The sequence below is a fragment of the Emydura macquarii genome, unplaced genomic scaffold, assembly GCF_026122565.2.
Source record: "Emydura macquarii macquarii isolate MOO-44397 ecotype Brisbane River unplaced genomic scaffold, CSIRO-AGI_Emac_v2 contig_1146, whole genome shotgun sequence".
NCBI lineage: Eukaryota > Metazoa > Chordata > Testudines > Chelidae > Emydura > Emydura macquarii.
Genome location: NW_027131283.1, coordinates 18,966,180 through 18,986,498, shown reverse-complemented (window position 1 = coordinate 18,986,498; position 20,319 = coordinate 18,966,180). Strand labels below are relative to the sequence as shown.

Here is a 20,319-nt window from a genome sequence, read left to right as displayed (position 1 = left end):
CTTTGATGAAAGGGAGATGCTGGGAAAGCAGTCGTGTCAAAATAGGCCTTGGAATGCAAGTGAATAGCAAGGCAGCCAGGTGGTTGACATCTGATACAGAGGCAATCACCCAGTAGGCTAATTTATGACTCTTCAGCCACTGCTCAAGGTAGGGGTTTCTGGAGTTGCAGTGTCCCAATGGGATCTCTTGAGGCATTATGCCTTACTCAGGCTGAGTATCAGAGAACGTTTCCTAACAGAGGGCTCTATAATCTGTGGATTAAACTCCCAAAGTAATGGTGGAAGCCTGGGCCATTTGAAACAGGACTGGACAAAGCACGGGAGAATATTATTATTAAATATTTGAACTGCATTAGCACTGAGATACCCCAAGCAGGAATCATAGCCCTTTGTGATAGGCACTCTTCATAAATTAAAAGGCGGTCCATGCCCCCAAAGAGTAAATAAAATGTAGAAAATAATCCTGCATTACCAGGGGGGGGATTAGGGACCTTATCCAAATGCCATTGAAATCTTTCTATTAACTTCAATATGATTTTGGATTGGATTCTAGGGGGAAAATCTGGTTCCACTCAAATCAAAGAGAGTTCTGTCATTGACTTTGATGGGGTAAGGATTTCACTAATGTCCTATTAGGTATTTTCCTTCTTTATATTATTATATAAGGGTGAAATCCATCCCTGAGTAGAGAGCCAGCACAAAGCCTACGCACCACTTAAGCGTCACTGTAGCCTTCAAAATAGAGTCTAAGCATGACATAAGTGGTGCTTGGGCTTTTTCTGGCCTTCTGACCAGTGGTGAATTTCATCTTTTCTGTGCCAGAGGGAATAAGTGGGGTGTCTCTATCATGATTTTCAAGCAAAAAAAAGTGGACCAAACTTTATCAACTCTATCCACAAATACATTTATTGTAGTGGCTTCTCTTTCTCTAGGTATACATTGTTAAAGATGTAGTATCCCTTTCTCTCTGTGACGTTCAGAGAGCTGACTATAAAGTAGTAGATTTTTCCTGTAAAAGAGAGAGAGAAAAAAAACAAACAAAAAACCCACAACTGTGAAAAACACATATTTCCGTGGTCTGTTTTCTGTTCTTTATTAACTCAGCTTTGTCTCCTACAAATACGATTTGTCATTCACTGGAAGATTTGAAATGTAGATTTAAGTTACACATAGTTATAAAAGCATAGAACAGCACACACTGTACCACTGTTTAGATCAGAAAACATTGTGTTGTCCCTTAGCTAAGAGTGCTATACGAGCAAAGCGCCACCACTTCTCCTTTAGGAATTCAGTCTCTGAAGTTGCAGTTGCTTCCACTTCTTTTCCCTCTTTAACTTTCAAAGCCCTACAAGTATCCCCAATGGTGTTTTTCACATGAGTCTGGAACAAGTACCAGGGAACCCCAGGGTAATTCAGTTCTGATCTAGTCACCACAGGATACAAAACCTTAAGATTCCTACTGGCTCTTGAAAAATTGTTTCCCCCTACCCCTCTCTGAATATTTATGTACAATATATGAAGGGATACTGCGTCTTTGACTTAGACATATCTCTTGCCTCATACTTTACTTAAACAATAACTTGAAAAATATTTTACAGAGGAAGCAGGTTGTTCATCCCGATGTCATTCATTATATTGCTATATTTTATACCCTATTAATAAGTATATACAAAATTTCTTAATTGCCTTTTACAGATGCATGGAAGCATATAATATAAAGTTTTAAAGTATCCCTTTTTTAGATTTTTTTTTTTTAAATTCTTGGCTCATGTCAGTGTCTTTAACAAAGTATGATTGCCTGGAGAATATAGGAACTATTTGGAAAGTTGTTTAACAATAACTGATAGCGCTGTCCATTTGTGGTTTGACTGGTTTGGGCATCTGTCACGGGGATCTGGTTGAGATAGCAGCATTATAAGTCTAAAACAATCAGGTAAGGCCATTAGTGTACAGTGCTGATGGGTACTGGGTTCTGTTGTTTGTCTTGGGCTTTTCTCTTCTTCGGCTGCATTTTGTTTTTGTTTTCCCGCTGTTCTCGGTTTTGTCTTCGGGATTCTCGGCCTTTGTTTTCCTGCCTTGTCTCCCTACTTTCTTCTTTGTTTGGCTTTTTCCCTTTCTCCTCTCTATTTTTTTTCCCTGAAATAAAAATACATGGCACATTATAAGCAGTACTCACACTGTCCCAGTCTTTGAATCCCCTCAGTTTGCCAACAGCCTGAAAAATTGCCCTTTGATTACCAGATCATGATGCTGAGGGTTAAAACCAAACACTAACCCAGTTATCCAGAGAGCAATCATAGGTGTCCATCTGTGAATCAGATTGTCAGGTAAAGTCCTAGGGCCAGATTCTCTACCCCTGCTTTGAGCAAAGTGGCTGGTGTCCGGCCATAACCAGACAGCTGAGAATTCCCCCAGCATGGAGGAAGTTCTTAGCTAGCACACAGCCAGCGTAGTTGGCTTCTATGCCAACTGCCCTGCAACAGGTGGCCATAATAAGACAAAATATTAAAGACTTAAAGTGCTGAACCTTTTACCCATTGATACAAACCTGATGAATTCAATCACTTTGCTTTATTTCTTTAACTATCTCTGAGGGTAGAATTCTGAGGATTTTGTTACCATCGAGGCTCTCTTGAGTAAAGTTTCCATTCCTTTAAAGCATTGGTTCTCAAACTGGGGGGTCAGTCTTGACCTCAGGGAGTCACAACATGGTTATGTGGGGGTTGCAAGCTGTGATCCCTGACGCTGGCTAGGCGTGGGGCCGTGAGCCTCCCTGCTTCCTCCCGGTGGAGGAACATGTGGGGGTGGGGAAGCAGTGACACACAGATACTGCTCACCATGCCTCAATGTTCCTCCAGGCAACCCTAGGGAGCTGTGGGGGGGAGGGGAAGCAATGCCAGGACTTTCTGCATCCAGGTCACTTTCCCCACCTGAGCAGTGCTGTGCAGCGAGCATCAGGAGCTGCTGCTCTCTGCCATCCCCTTATGCAGCCCAGGTGGGAACAGTAACCTGAATGCAGCAAGCCCTGGCATTGCTCCTCACTCCCCCCCATCCCCCATCATCCCTCACAGCCTCCTAGGCGTGCCTGGAGAAGCAGCATTCGAGGTGGGAGAAAGCAGCAATACCAGCCGCTCTGTGCATGCAGGTCAGATTCCCCATGTGGGCACAGGAGGGGGAGTGCAGGGGTCAGGGGTAAAGCGGGCACAGTGCAGTGGCTAGGGGCGAAGGCGGCACAGTGCAGATGCTGGGGCGCAGGAGGGAAGGGCAGGGGTTGGGGGTGAAAGGGAAGTGGGAAGCCCACGGGGGGCCAGAGGTAGATTTAAGCAATGGGGTTTAAATTTAGCATTGAACATAGTGTTAAATATAAAAAAAATGTGTTTTTAATTTCTAAGGGGGGGGGGGTCGTACTCAGAGGCTTGCTGTGTGAAAGGGGTCACCATACTAAAAGTTTGAGAACCACTGCCTTAAAGAATATGTAATATTGCTGTTGGCTGTGGATTATACATGTATTGCATTTATTCGTCTATTGCTTAGATTTACATTAGAAACTGCTACGCATATGAAATTGTGACCATTAAACTTGGCTTTTAAACACAAGCCTAAAGCTGAGGGGCTTTTTTTGCATGTGAGAATTAGTCCATATACTGAGCCCTAGGCGTGCAATTTACCCCTATGCAGAAGAATCCCATTATGCCTCAAAACAGTACTTTAGCTGAGGTGTGAGTAGCGCACAAGGCCTTGTGCTAGCTCCCTACACAAGGGAGAATTTCACTCTTTGTGCAGTGTTGAGAAACACCTAGTCAACTCCGTTTTATGGCATCGTGCCAAATGGCAAATATTGTATGCTGAAAACAACAATCACTGCTTATTACAGCAAAAAATACTTTAGTCCGGGTCTCATCGCTGTATATAATCAGAAATACCCTGAGTTTTCTGACATCTATATCTGGAAAACAGAGTCAACCAAACCTGGTTACTAAGCGATGGCTCTGTGTGTTGTCTGCGATGGAGAGGGTGATGAATATAGGGAATCAAGCCCAGCCCAGACATGAAAACAAAGGTGGGAGTCTCTGGTACCTTGTGGGGGGATTGAAAGCCAGTTCAGGATGGTGGGAGGGAGTGGATTCAGTCTAAGAAAAGATGAGAGAACAAGGTCAGGGGTGTCAGACTAAAGCAGGAGAGACAGAACAGCATGAAGGGTTTCTTGGACACTGGAGAGAGAGGCAGGCTAGAGTAAGGAGTAAGGCTAGAGAAGGAAGGAGGGGTATGTTGCAGCCTGTGCTTGAAGCATAGTTTCCTGGCTTGTTTCTCAACCAGTCCATTCCTGTCCAGCTCTAGCTGATAAAAGATTCAGATGAAAGTTAAGAGATGTACACTCCCTAAGTGCATAACTGATGAATAACTGAGTCTTTCTTCTATTACTTTGGAAACATGAAAAATTGCTTTTAATCCAAAATGACTCCAATGATTTTAGGTGGCCAGACAAAACAAATGTACACCCCCTGTTAGCAGCACTAGTGCTCTCTGAATGGCTGATCTGCATACAGTGCAAAGGACAGCTGAAATTAAACGGTGACCTGTGCAACGTGCGCCCCATTCTCAGGAAGGGAAGTCTGATGGGATTGGGTTACAACCCATTTCCATTTTGAGTTCCTTTCTGGAGGTGAACATGCATCGAGCCCAGTTTGAATCTATATGTCAGTGACAATTTTGAACTCCATTCCAAGCCTCTGGGAAGACCACTGACCCAAACTGAAATGGGAATCATCCAGACGTTCAGTGTTTGATGTTGTTCATTTGGTGATGATCCAGTATCATACAGTTGTGACCATGGCAGGCAGATGAACTGCCCGTTCAGGAAGGATAACTCCCAGCCCTGCCCTTTCTGCCCAAAGCCCTGCTCCTCTCCCCTGCTGGAGCCCTGAGCCCCCTACGGGAGAAGCCATACCCCAGCTGTCCTGAGTCCTGGCCCATCAGCCAGCCCCAGCGCTAGGCTGGCTGGGCAGCCCCAGCCCTGGAGTGCCAGGTGGCCCGAGTCCCGCCAGCTGGCCCGCCCTAATCCCAGCCCCCGCCAGCCTCAGGGGAGATACTGAGCAGCACCTAGGCTGGGGGCACAGGAGAAGAGCAGGAGGAGGTGGAGCATGGGTGGGGCCACACCCAGCTGTTCAGGGGATGCTTAGTCTCCCCTGGCCTAACCTACTCACCACCCACAGCTATGACCTCCCAGCCACCATGTTTTAGACACACTGGAAAGACACTCTCTCTCTCCCCTCCTCTTCAGTCACTGATTGCCTTAGAATTTTTTTAGCCACTCCTGGCAATTCACTTATCTAGCCCTGGATTTTGTTTTTTATTTTTTTTAAAAAGGAAATTGATGTAATTCTTACTTAAAGAGGCAGAGATATTTTTGGAAAGCGTTTGAAATTCAGTAATGTTCCTGTTACCCAAAGAATAAGGATCTGGTCTGTGAAGAGCTCTAATGTAACAACATGAGTTAACGATGCAACATATTGTTCTTGCACAATGCTGAATTAAACGAAAATCAAATGGGGGGGGGGGGGGGGGCCCTTGTGGCTGGCCTGGAGGGTACACAAGATGAGAAAGGGGCACATGGAGCATCCTTTTCTTGTGCCGCTGTGTAAGGGTTGAGCACAATCACAGTGGAGAGTGCTGGTGCTTCCCCCTGCTAGCTCCCCCATGGGTACTAGCTACCCCATAGGCTGGTTGACACTAGAAAGTTGGTCAACCCAGCTACATTGCTCAGGATGTGAAAACAAGCATGTGCCCAGGAGACGTAGTTAAGCTGGCCTAAGCCCCAGTATAGACAGTGCTAGCTTGATGGACGAATTCTTCCCTTGACCTAGCTATTGCCTCTCAAAGGGATGGATTTATTACAGCAGCTGTAGCATTTCTAGGATAGACATAGCCTAAAGCTGGCTGCATGTGGAGGGGAAGGGGCACTGCATCTACTGAAAGGGTGCTAGAGCTGATGTTTCGGCATGCACTCTTCAGGAGCACTGTGAGGAAACTCAGGCTGTCAGCCAGTTACAACTGGGGGCTCCTGCGGCAGTCCTGCCACTCCACTCAACCCCCCGCCATCCCCCCAGGGAGCGGAATTGCTTAAAAGTCACAATCTAGGCCTTAACAAGTTACATAAAAGCCAGTAATGTCAGCGACTGAGAACAAACTACATTAGGTGCCCCTTTGCACACAGGGGGCAGATTGCTGGGCTCAGCCAAGCTGCACTAGGTGTAGGACCCAGGATCACCAAATGGAATTTCCATCCTCTGCACAGCTCTGCTCCTGGGCTTTGTAGGACCCTTAAACTTGCTGTGCACTACAAATGGCTTCCTTGGCGTAGCTCTTTCCATGAAGCTCTTAACACAGCCTACCGCAAATGCTCACATATTGCTCACTTTTGTGAAGGAACCTCTGCTCTACAACATTGCATTTCTGCTGCTCTGGAGAAACAATTCAACCAACAAGAGTAATCTTTGCAGATTTTGTAAAGCAGACACTAATTTTTCCATCATTCAGTGCTTGTTCATTTGCTTCTTTAACTACTGGTTTTATGAATATGTATATAATAGTATTACATTGTTTCCGACCTGTCTGGGGTATAGATTCTTCTGACAATTAAAGGTTGGGAGAGAAGGGGAAAGTTACACCTAACCTTCCTTAGTTTTCTACTAGCAACTGGTTGGAGTTTGAGCTGAATTCTAATGTGAACACGCTTCTTGCTGCTTGTTGCCCTTCTCTTCACCTCCCTGACCCAAAACAACAGAAAAACAGAAACACCTACTTACATGGACAGCAGTTGGGGTTGATATTTGGAGACTTATTTAGCAAAACAAAAGATGATGCCTTTTGCTCCATTCTCACACTGACAAGGAACAAGAACAATGGCTTCTCTGTTCTGTGTGAACATCCCATGACACTTTTGGTGAAAACAAGGCTTTTATGCTAGAGAAAAATGTTTCCTGCCCAGATATTATGTAGTGTGCTATGCACTGTCCTCCAGCCCAGAAGTGGTGGCATTGCATTAGAAACTTTGTGTGTACAGCTGTAAAGTGCTTAAAGAAGTCTATTAAATGAAAGGTGCTATATAAAATATATGGTGTTTATAGATGATGTGTTCAGCTTAAGTATTATTGCTCTAAATATGGTACCTACTTGCAGCTAAACAGAAATAAAAGGCAAGAAAGAAAAAAATGTAATGTTGAATAATGCTGTGGACTAGAATAAATAATAAAAACCCATAAGAAACTGTTCAATTTCTGCTATGCAGATTACTTCATTGTAGAGAAACTCCCATGATGCATTAATAAAGAGTGGTCTAGAGGACAGGGTATTACACTAGTAACGAGCAGAATTAAATTCTTTTCCTGACTCTCCCATAATTTACTGTGTGGCACGAGACAAATCATTTAACCTTTTTGTGCCTTTCTTCCCCCTTTTGTAAGATGGGGATAACAATGCTTACTGCCTTTGTATAGCACATGAGATCCACGGATAAGCAGTATTATATATATATTAAATAACATTATCTCTTCAATATTATCATTGTTTCTTACAAGGAGCTGCTATATCATCTGACAGATTGATGGCTCAGGGAAGCAGAAATTTCCTAATGAACAGCATGATCATATCTGGCTACTGGCTCATTTTGCATGAGTAATTTAAATAGAAACTCTCCCATTAAAAAAGTTTCCAACGCTCTTTCAAAATTACATACACACGTTCGAATTAGAGCTAGGATTACATACAAATTGCTGAAGGAAGACATAGTGAAAGAACAGGAGCATCCACCCCAACCTGCTATGGCTCAAATGTTGGCGGGGAGAAGGGGGGAAATAATTTGCTGTTCAGCAGAGTGCTGCTTTGATTAATCAAGTAATTGGATTAAATTTCTTTAGTGAACTACAAGTAAAACTCCACTAGGGGGCACCTTTAAGCTTTTCTAGACCATTTTTCTGGTTGCTCAAAGGAAGACTTTTTTACATATTAAAAAGGAGAATAATCCTGTTACTCCTAGAGGGGGGTCCCTCCAGGCCAGGGTTGAAACAAGTAGGCATAGTCGTGTAGAGGAAGCTTCTTTGCCTATACTATACCTTCTCTTGGATTAAACTGAGGACTTTAGTTTCAAATTCTTCCAATCCATAACCCTTCCCCAGGATTGTATTTACTATTATATTTTCTTTTCCATTTAATACTGTATGTATATTGGGACAGTTTTATAACTTCAGTAAGAGACTATGAGGCGCTGGTGTATTGTGCTGGGACATACTGATATCACCACTTCCCAGCTAGTTGCAGCGTTCAGCTGTGGCAAGGCCTTAACATAACATCGTTTGGTATGTCTTAGTGGTTAATCCATGTGATGAAAACAAGGAAAATTAATAACTGTAATTAGAGCTGGTTGAAAATTTTCCAAAAAGAACATTTTTCCATCTGAAAATATCAGTTCGTCAAAATCTAAAATAGTTCTGCAGAGTAACTATTCTGGAATAAAAGGAATTTTATTCCAGAATAGTTACTCTGGTCAATTTCCCCATTAGATTATTATTACTAATAATAAATGACTTTATATAGTGAAGTAAGTCTACAAAAAAGCGACCAATTTCAGAAGTACTTTGGATAGAATTTTGATGGTGAAATTGAGTAATATATATCTGCTTACACAACAGATCTAACGGCTTGAAGGTGCTGTGCTTTTGTTAATCTAATTTGTAATCCATGTTTTAAGAAATCCCTAACCATATATTTATACAAAATACACCTTTAAATATGTAGCCACATAATAGATTGTTCCAGAGAAACTTTTACATATACTGTTGTGCCTTCAGGTGGTAAACACTTTCATTTCTGGAGGGGGAACAGGCTGGGCTAAGAACTGGTATTTTAAATACTATTTAAGAAAATGCCCCACACCAAAAACATCAAGGCTGACACAAACAGACTAAGCAATGCAGGTTCAAAAGATGGAAACTTGACTATCCTCTATTCCTGTCCTGTTGTACTCACCTGTAATTACTGAGTGTGACTCAGAGCACTTGTCTGTTTATGTATTCCTACAGTATGGGCTGAAATACCTAATCACAACAGGAAACACTAGGGACAGAGTGTCATCCTTCAAACTGCCTTGCTTTGGTGATTGTGTCACAGATCTAGGTGTCCACTATTGGGGTTATTCCCCTGTAGTGGTAGAATCACAGAATCGTGGGACTGGAAGAGACCTCGAGAGGTCATCTAGTCCATTCCCTTGCACTTATGGCAGGAGTAAGTATTATCTAGACCATCCCTGACAGGTGTTTGTCTAACCTGCTCTTAAAAACTACAGTGATGGAGATTCCACAGCCTCTCTAGGCATGAACTGGGCTGGACTCTCAGCTGGAGGACCCGGTCCTATGAATTTCAACTGACTTAGTTTCTGTGGAATTCTTCTATGTTGGGGATAAAGTTCTATCCCTCAGTGAAGAGGTTTGGATTGTCCATCCTCTAAGCCTGCAGATTCCCTGCAACCTGTGCAAAGCTGGGGAGATTCACCACAGGCAAGGGCATCTGGGCACAGACAATTACTTCTGCACTTCAGTCCCTCTGGCTCCCTGTAAGCCCTGGCCTGTATAGTTCCTGCAAGAACTGCTGCCTGGAGCTCCCTGACTATGACTGTCCCTAGAGATCTCAAGAGGTATTCCATGTCACAGAGGGGGGATTCATGCAAGATATGGCAGAGCACTGTTCAGTAGAGCACAGAAGCACATGGGTGACTTTAAGCAAGTGAATAACCTCATTTATTGCAGTGGGACTGCTCATGTGCATAAAGTTACACACATACGTAGGTAATTAGCTGGACTGGAGGTAGAACTGTTTCAAGGTGGTGTTGCCTGATATCTCCACAGTTACTGGTTAGTATAAGTACAGGATTTCTCAGTCATTTGAATGACAAATTTAATTTTGTGTAACATCTGCCAATTAATCATCCTATAGCACAAATCATTCTTTTATGTTAGTCCATGCTGCACAGTTGGTAAACTTGATTAACTGTCTTAGCTTACGTTGAATCTTTCTACCTTCATAGAAGGAGTTAAAAAAAATTAATCATGAAAAACACCAAAAGAATAGGAGACAAAATGTGTGCTGTGAATTCAGTCAGGAATTCCCAGTGGAGAAATTTGAGACTGGAAGAGCCAACCTCTCAAAAATCTTTGCTGCCAATTATTGCTTGTTCCTGGGTCAATTTCAAGTCACCTATAGTCCATTAATGCAATATTATGTAAATTCCTAGATTCCTTTTCATTTCCAAGAAGTATGACCCATTTTCTGGAATGGTGAAACTTTAAAATATACTCCCACTAAATTTCACAAATGTCAGCCAAAAAAAAAACAGTATTAAGGACCCCTATCCCAATGATCCTGTGCAGTCCAAAAGAGATTATCCTTTCATTCACAAACCATTAGCAAATGACTCATTTATTAAGCACCTTCAAAGTTTAAACAGCTCAACTTTCTCTTTGGTGATCATTTATTCCAAGTTCTGGGTGCTTCTATTTTATAATTGTAGCCTTGTCACATAATAGGACTGTTAATTCACCACACTTATAACTATTGATTATCGCAGGTTCTTCCCAGATTGGCTACACAGAAGTTTCTTGTTGATTGTGGGATTGATGTGATTTGTGACAGAGCTGTATGCTCTCATTAAGGCCTTTAAATAAAAACCAAAGAAGTCTACCTATTAATATAACCCAACAACAAAAAACAAAGTAATTGCTCTTAAGATTGTTAGCATAATATACTCACACAATATTAATGACAAAACAAAGACAGAAACAACAGTCAGGGGAGCACCTCAGAAGGCCAGGAATCAGTTGACACTGTTTCAGGAGCCCAACATCCTCAAAATTTAGGAAACTAAGTCAGATCTTTTATATGTCCTCCTTTATGTAATTATTCAGATACATAACCATATCTGCCAATATTACATGACCATAAGAAGGTTTGTACCTGCCCATTATCCATAAGTGATGTTCTGGGTGTCTATAATCATACTTCCGATCATTAACCTAAGCATTTGTGTCAATCCATTTCTTAATACATCATATATGACAACGTGGTATAACTGCCTAGTTATATTGCAAAAGCCCCCACCCCACTTATCCCCCTATTTCAAGATAAAACTTTTGCAAGCTTGTGGTGTGCCTGTCCTTCTGTAGTCAGTTGTTTGTTACACAGAATGAGAAGGCATAATTCATATACTGGGGTTAAGCCCTTGGGCCTTGCTTGGTTCACTTAAAATAAATCCTTAGCATGAGCATATCACACTAGGCCTCAGATTAATAAAACAGGCCTTTGTCATAGCAAAACCTAGCAACCCAATTAGTTGTGTTTTCCTACTTGCCCCCAGCTAGATGACCAGATAGCAAGTCTGAAAAATTGGGACACTTTTTTCATGGTGTGGGGGTTGGGTAGAGTTGTGTATATAAGACAAAGCCCCTAATTTTGGGACGTCTGGTCAACCTACACCCAGCATGTTTCAAGCAGTTCAAACCTATCAATATTATGACCCTATAGTGTTATTTGCAAAGTTGTGACAGGGTCACAGTTCAGCCTAACCACCAGAAATATTGATGGACAGAGAACGTGTGACTGTCATAATTTATGAATTACCTGGTTCAGCACATTGTGCATTTTTCACGCTTATTTAAATCCCTCTTAAAGCTGCACTTATTGCGGAAGTGGCGCTTGTGTAACATTTTCAACGTGCCTAAGGCACCTCAGTCACATTGACTTTCAACCAGACTTAGGCTTCTAAGTTACTTAGGCACTTTTTAAAGTGGGAATTAGGCTCCTAAGTCACTTAGGTGCTTTTGAATATTTTGTCCTTGTCTTTTTTGCGTCGCTTTTGGGATAAATCATCCCTTAGACTGCATGCCCATGCAGGGATGTTAGCGGGAGTAAGGATATCGGGACTGTGTATGCAGGAATCAGCAGACACTGCACACCAACTACTCACTACCAAGAGCAGATGGGTGGGAGCCGGAAGAGCCTTGGCAGAGGTGGTGCTAGCCCATTGGGGGCCCTGAGCAGGAATATTTCCACACAACACATGATAAAAGCAAATGGGGGCCCCCTTGAGCTGCTCAGAGCCCTAAGCAATTGCTTAGTCTGTTATGCCTAGTGCTGGCTCTGAGCCTTGACTTAGCTGAGCCATTGCATGGGGTGTCAATTTGCAGTTGCTGCTGCTATAGACAAGCAGCAACTTACTATAGTGCTCGAGAGACTGGGAGACAGGGAGGTAATCAGACCTTTCTCAGGCATAATTCCCTCCCTGTGCTGCTTGTGGGCTATACGCTCCCTTCCTGGACAGCAAAGTTGCACTCTAACCCTAAAGTTGCACTCTAAGCCTAAAATTGGAAAAGATTATCTGGCTATTTCTTTCTTGTGAAGTCACACACACGTTGGTGGAGTTTCAAAAACAATAAATAGTAACTTCTTGTCAAGTACACAATGAATAGTGGCAGATTTATATGTCTTTTTGTGTTTTCCTCTGTCTACGTTTTATTGCCATGTGTTGAACTGCACACTAAGGCATTCGGTGGTCTATTTTCTTTTGCATGTATATGTTGAGACAAGTGAATGTGTTAATCCCCCTTTATTTTTGGCTCATGATTAATGTTAGGACGACAATAGCGATTTTATATTTACATACCACCTTTCATCTCACAGATCCCAAAGCACTTAACTAGCTTGGTGCAATATGCAAAATGAGCGTCCAAAGAATGGAAAATGGTAGCTCTTTGACTGAGCATGGAAATACCACACAACATTTAGGACAAGAAGTGAATTATCCTGCATTGGGAAGAATTTAGGGAGGCAAGAATTTGGCCATGGCCCCTATATTAACACTCCTTTCTTTTTTGAAGAGGCCATGAGATCTTTAGTGACAGCATGTGAATAGGACATTGGTTTTAGCCTGGTTTTTACATGTAAAAGGTGGTATAAAATAGAGATAAATTAATTTAGTGTGGATCCACTGAATAACCATTTTTAAGACTAATAGAATTATATGAAAACACAAAACATTGTTTTAATGGAGATATAAGTTATTGGCACAAAAACCCTCACCCTAATGTGGTTTCAAAATATTAGCAGAAATCTGTAATAGCTTATTCTATTGTTTCAGGCAAGAATAATCCAAGTCTCCCATTAGCCTCACTTGAGGTCATAGATGTTGCCCTTTTCAAAGACTTAGTTCAGCTGGTGCAGGCATTTGAGCAAACCAGAAATGAAAATGTGATGCTGCATTATGTCAGAACTGCATGTTTAGTCTGCCTTTCTAGAAATAATCAGGAAAAGTTATACATGATAAGAGACAGATGCTACTGCCGCAGCATATATTTGAACTCTTTCTAGTGCAATACTAAAAAGGAGAAACGACCAAAGAAACTTTTGTTCGTTTAGAGTTATCAGATTTGTAATCTAATAGTTTTTAAGTGAGGGGGTGAACAATGGCAGCTTTTTAAAAAAAACTTTGACTTAAAATAATTGCAATAAACCAGTGTGTAAATTCAATATTGCCAACAATTTCCAATGTATCTGTAAACATGGAGTGCTATAGCACCAATTGTGTGCCATTTCCCTAATTGACTATGGGCCTGGTGCTGGTAGCTGTCAAGTACCCTTAGTTGGTGAAGGACCTGATCATGAAGGCAGGTTGCTACTGCAGACTCTTAAGCTTGTTTCACCTCCCAGTGAAGTCTGCAGATCCTGTTGCAGGACTGGGGGCTCACTTTAGGACTGATGGTATGTATGCGTGTGATGATTAAACGTTGATTGATTTTGTAGCTCAGATCCTCAGAATTACTTGGTGCAAAGGCAGGAGGAGGGGCAAATGTGGCTTTTCACCAACTTTCTGCCCCTGGTGCAAATTTAGAGCATCTTAAAGTCTGCTCTACATTGTACCTGATTGTAATGGCCCCTTGAGAGCTGGTGCATTGGGGAGTGGAAGGAATCTCCAGAGTGCAAAACATTCCAGCCACACCCCTTTCTGCTCCCTACATGCCCCCTACACCAAGGAGGTGGAGAATGGGTAGTATGGAGCCGGCTACACTGGCTTTATGACACTTGGAGACTTTGGGCTGGTCTACACTGGGAAATAGCCTCAGCATAACTGCATCTCTCAGGGATGTGAAAAAATCCACATGCCGAGCAACATAGTAAAGATGACCTAACCCCAGTGTAGACAGCGCTTGATCAATGGAAGAATTCTTCTCTCAACTGAGGTACCACCTCTTGGAGAGGTGGATTTGCCTACAGTTATGGGAGAACCCCGCCTGTCGGTATAGGTAGTGTCTACACTGAAGAGCGACAGCGGCACAGCTGTGCCACAGTAGTGTTTCAGATGTAGACAAGCCCTTTGTGCCACTTTCCTTATACAAAGGGAACCTCTGTTGCTCACCTAGGGCACTTTTAATTCCCTTTCATGCCACTGGAATGCCATTGGAGCAGATTGGATAAGGATAAGTTACTGGCTGTCTCATTGTGGTTCAGTCATTTAGTCTTGTAAGCGACATTTGTTTGCTTTCCCACATCAAATGTAGCACATGCTAACAGATGACTAGATGACTTCAATATACCAATACAGTCTGACTGATTTGTAACTAGTCACCCAGCCTTCAGTACCTAATAGACTCTGGGAAAGCCATCCTTTGATGGACACCTTCATCAAAACCATCAGTTCAGGACTCACCTGGGTTCTGTTAAATGGTAGACTATTTAAACCCGCAAGGAGCCAAATTCTGCCCTTTGTTACACTTGTGCAAATCCAGTGAAGTCACTGGTATAAACACACGAGGAATTTTTCTGGTGGTCCTTTTCAGAAATGGGTTGAAGTGGAACAGTTTCTCTCTCTCCCTCCTCCCGCAAAATGAGTAAAATATTAGAGCCGGCTGGAAACAGGCATTTCTGTTCTGCAGGAGATGCCAAAATAAAAACAAAAGCATTCCAAAATGGAATGAAAGTTGAAATTTCCCCCCGGGAACAGGAATTCTGCGATTTCATTTAGAAAGTCGAATGACATTTCTACATTTTCAAAATATTTGCGAGGCTCTTTTTTTGCTGCTTGGAGCCCCAGCAACCACCAAGCAGCGAGCTGAGCGGCACAGGGAACCGGGGAGCCAGGCATCATGGGGTGTTGGGGAGCCAGAGCTCCCAAACTTCTTAGCAGCCAGGAGCCTGGAAGCCCTGGATCCTCGCCAGTCCACCTGGCAGACTGGGACTTCGGCAGTCCTGGCTGATGAGGAGCTGCGAACATGGCAGCTTGGGCTTCCAGGCTCTCAGCTCCCTGTCAGCTCACCAGGCTGGCTGCCGAGGAACCAGGAGAGCTGGAAGGAAACCAGACAGGCTTCTGATGGAAATGTACCTGGCAAGGAGGTTTAGAAATTTGCCTAGTTTCTGCTGGAATTTCATCAAAATCAACACGTTCCTGTAAAAATGCTTTGATTTTGATGAATCGTCATTTTCCAGTGGAAAACTGCACCATGGGGAAATTTCCAACCAGCTCTATAAAATAGAGAGACCAACATTTTAACAGTAAGGATCATACCCCATATTTTGTTCTTGTCTTTGGGCAGAGTCTGAAATCTGAACTGACTTTTCTGAAGCTAGGGGGTTTTGTCTGTCTAAAAAAGAGGTTATTTCTCATGAAGTATGTAGCATTTTTCTTTTTTTTTCTCATGTCTCTAGATCTCTAGTTTTCTCTTTTCTCTTCCTCTTCTTTTTGGCTCAGCCCTCATCTTCTCCTTTCTGCTACTATCTCCTTTGATACTATCCTCTTTTACACATTTATTCCTCTTTTCTTCTCCCAACTGTTACTTCCAGCATTCAACATTAGCAGAAATTCTAGGGCCAAATTCTGCATTGATTTATGGGGTAAAATTTTCCAAAACACTTATGAGACTTATGAGGCTAAGAGTCAGAGTAATTTTGCCCACCCTCTCTAATGGAACAGTATGCCATGCTATCCTGAGGGATATAACTAATGAAACTTTGGATCAGGATTTTTTGCACTAGGCTGAAAATCTGCAACCTAGAATGAACCCCAGATACTAAGTGAATTTCCTAAATATACCTTTTACCTGGATTTTTCAGGTTTATTCTATTTAAGTTCCTAAAAGCACAAGCAGTGGGTCTAAAGCTGTTTGTAATAACAGCATTGCACACTGAACTAAGTAGTAAGCTTTTATGAATAGACAGAAGTGGAATATAAAGAATGGCTACTTTCATTAATCCACATAATAACATAAACATCCAGTCCAGTTTATTTAATATATCATATTGGACATTTAATACCATGCCCCTTAGACCTGTTCTGAGCAGGCTGAGATGACACACATCTGGTGACCTATCGATACTAGCACTGCCACAAGTGGATGGTACAATGGTGGATAGTAGTACAAAGATAGGCCATTTCCTCCCCCCCCCCCCCCCCCCCCAAAGTCTAGTAGAGGAAAGGCTTAAGGCTTTGTCCACTGCCTAGCACTAGAGCACCCTAATCCTGATTGAGGCTTCAAGGTGCTATTGCAATACAAATTAATTCTTGTTATTGTCTTATGTCTTTATCCTTAGAAATACAACAAAGGAGTATATGGGGCAAGAAATGTGAGAATGTTCACAGGAACTAAGAATGGCCATACTGGATCAGACCCTGATATAACTTGCCCAGTCTCCTGTCTCCAACAGTGATTAATACCAGCGCTTGACGGAGACTGTACAGAACAGGGTGGAGTGATCCACCCGTCTTCCACTTCTGACTTCTGGTAGTCAGAGGGTTAGGGGTGCCCGGAGCATGGGGTTGCATTCCTGACCATCTTGGCTAATAGCCATTGATGGACCCATCCTTCATGAACTTATCCAGTCCTTTATTGAATCCTGTTATACTTTTGGCCACCACATCATCCCATGACAATCAGTTCCACAGATTAGCTGTGCATTGTGTGCGTTTCTTTTGTTTGTATTAAACCTGCTGCCTATTAATTTCATTTTGTCACCCCTGGTTTTTGCATAGGAGCTGAATTCTTTTTGCAGTCCATGTACACCAGTCCAAGGACTCTTACATGAACCAGTTTAAAATCAAGTCAAGCTAACTCAATTTTAAGCAAAGTTTGCTCACTGTCTATCTTTAAACAAAAGCATTTTCAAACCAGGTTTGAAACAGGTATGGATAATTTGTTGGGCCTTAGGTTTAGTAAAAAAGAGAAACCACTGACAAGTCCCCCAAATTTGAGTGTGTCAGTCTGTCACCTGGTGTCTCTCTTGCTACCCAGTGTACTGCACTGCCTGGCCAGTTGGTGTGGTCTCACACTCACAAATACACACCCACTTGTCACCCTTTCACCACCTATGTATTTATTCTTTCCTTCCAAGTATAACAGTGTGTCTACAACCTTCACTCCTCAGCCCAGGTTCACCCTCTGAATCCCCTCTCCGCCTCCTGTTCCTCCCACTAGATATCCTCCCAATTACTGAGCCAATTGCCCCATTAGCCTAGCAATCGTCACCCAAGTGTCAGTAATCCCCAAGAGCAATTGATTAATTGTCTTTAATTAAGCCTGCAGTCTTCTCAGTGCCGCATCAACCTTGGCTACTACTCAACAACTCAGGATGCTACTAATAGTGCCTTGTCATACACCTCCTCCTTTTATTTCACCTGAGATCTTTTCTTGCCTCTGGAAGAAGTCTTCTTTGCTGCCCATACCCTACCCTCTTTACTGAGTCTGGATTCTACGGGGGGTTCTTGTGCCTTTTGGGGCTGGCCTTTCATGGAGGTCCTGCATTCCACCCAAAAAAGATACTCTTAGAGGGTGATTTCATCACCTTGCCATCTCAGCCTGTTGGTCATCACACCAATCACATCCCACAGGTCTTTCCTCTGGCTTATCTCTGCCTGCATGAATTGTCCCTCTAGAGCCAGTCTAGGGATACCCTCTCTTCCCCTGACTTATCGTGCCCCTGGTTCGGGACTGTTGGGGGTAGGTTTGCCCACCAAAGCTTCTTTTTCAGTACCTTCCCTCTCTATCTTCAGCTTGTTCTTGATCCTATGCCTTGTCCAGGGCTTGTTCCTCCTGGGAGTCATCTGAGCCTTTGCCTTCCTTTTCCTCTAGGTGTTCCTGATTTAGCACTCCCTGCTTCACTCCTTTCTTGCATTTTTCTCCTCCCCTCAAGTCCTCCAGTGCATTGCATCTTTCTGAGCTTGTTACTATATGTCTAGGGTTATCGCACACTTGACCTGGAGCACTACGTGGAGGGTCTACACTCATGAGTTTTTTATGCAGACCCACTAGTTGGGGTCCCTTCCCCCATCATCTGTCCTTTTTACATACGGGGAATAGAGTCCAGTCAGTTCCTAGAATTACTGAGTAAGGGAACAACTTTACTATCCCTACTCTCTGCCATTTAAACTTTTCTTCTACTTCCAAGAGGATGACAGTCACGGATAAGTGCTCTTTTCCTCATGTATACAATAAATCATTATCATTGCTTGCTCCTGTTGCCAGTGACGCTTAATCAGGATGCTCTGTACAAGAGAACATGCTACTGTTAAATCCACAACGCCCCTTGTTGTTCTTCGGACTACTTTGACAGGATTTCTCCTAATCCCAGGTCCCCTTTTTACACCTGTCCACCCACAGAACTCTGCAAACCCTCAGTCCATGCAGGGGCAGTCTCGCTTTATGCGCCCTTTGCCCCCATACTGGTAGTAAGCTACTGCGTGGGCAGTTGGGACCCCCTTGTTCGTACCATGAATCGTCTTCCTGGGTTTCACTGCATGAGGTTCTTCAACCTTCTTTCCCCCATCCTTGGTCGTAGGGGTACAGAGTTCTTTCCATGGGCAGTCTCCCTTCACATACTCCTCTTTTAATTTTACTACTGACTCTAAGGGTTTTGACTGACTCCTCCAGACCCTTGTAGTCTCAGGGAAACTCCATGTACATGGTTCCAGAATAATGAAATCCATGAGGGTCTCAATGTCCTGTCTACCTGGCCATAACCATGAAATGGCCCAGTCTGACAACTTACGCGCAAAGACCCTGTGATGCATCCCACCATTCCATCTGACTGCCCTGAATTTTTGGTGGCATTTCTTCACTGACAGGTCCACCCTGTGTAAAATAGCAGCCTTCAGTGTATCATAATCTTTGGCCTGGTGCTCACCTCAGGGCCACATAGGCCACCTGAGCCTCACTGGTCAGATAAGGGGCTAGCCGAAATGCCCATGCACCTTTGTCCCACTTGGTGCTAATAGCCACCTGCTCAAAAGTTAGTAAAAAGGCATCGGGCTCATTCCCTGGGGCCATCTAACATAATCCTAGGCCCACCATTTGAGTTCCAGTCCCCTCACTGGAACTCATCAGCCTCTGCAGAAGCTGTTGCTATACCTGGGCCTACTCCTTGGTGAACTATTGTAACATTTGCTGCTGCTCCACCTGCCGACCCAGAAGTGCTTGCCTCTCTACCGGTTGGTTTTCTACATTTCCTTTTGTTGTTCCACTAGCCAGCACAGCGTCTCGTCCATTGGGCCCGGATTTCCTGCCTTCACACAGGTCACCCTTCAAGTCTCCTTCTCTCAGCTGAGAGGGTTAATGCTCCAGATGAACCCCTTATGTGTCACAGAGTGCCTGTGTCGCTACCCAGAGCACCACACTGCCTGGCCAGTTCGTGTGGCCTCATAGTCACAGACACCCACCCGATTGTTACCCTTTCACCATCTATGTATTTATTCTTTCCTTACAAAGCATAACCGTGTACAGCAGGCTTACAGCAATAGGCAGCATCCCCACAGCTTTCACTCCTCAGCCCAGGCTCACCCCCTGAATTTCCCCCACTCCCCCAACTTCCTGTTCCTCCACTTATATCCTCCCAATTACTGAGCCAATTGCCGCATTAGCCCAGCAACCGTCGCCCACATTTCAGTCATCCCCAACAGCAACTGATTAATTGGCTTTAATTAATCCTGCACTCTTCCCAGTGCAGCAGCAACCTCAGTTACCAGGGTGCCGCCAATACTGCCCTCTCATACAGCCGCTGTTGCTCGGGGCAGACACTACTCTTCCATTATTCCCTTGTTAGCCAATCTAACTCTTTTTGTCACCAGTGGGATTAACTTGACAGGGGCTAATAATAAATAATGATAATATTTTCCACATGAATTTCACCTCAAAGTGTCTTCTAGGCTATATGCATTCAGCTCTTCCGATATGAGGACACCTCCTGGGTTGGAAGACACCAATCAACCAGTGCACAGCATGCTTCACAATAGTG

The 20,319-nt window shown here is 43.4% G+C and overlaps 1 protein-coding gene across 1 annotated transcript in view; it reads right to left on the bottom strand.

The window, feature by feature from the left end:
• Window positions 1–893: 893 nt before the first annotated feature.
• RSPO3 (R-spondin 3) overlaps window positions 894–20,319 on the bottom strand; it is a 75,951-nt gene continuing 56,525 nt past the window's right edge. The window contains exon 5 of the mRNA XM_067546790.1: window positions 894–2,136. Within this exon, the coding sequence (XP_067402891.1) occupies window positions 1,943–2,136 (194 nt within the window). The 3' untranslated portion in view covers window positions 894–1,942. The remainder of the gene's footprint in view (window positions 2,137–20,319) is intronic.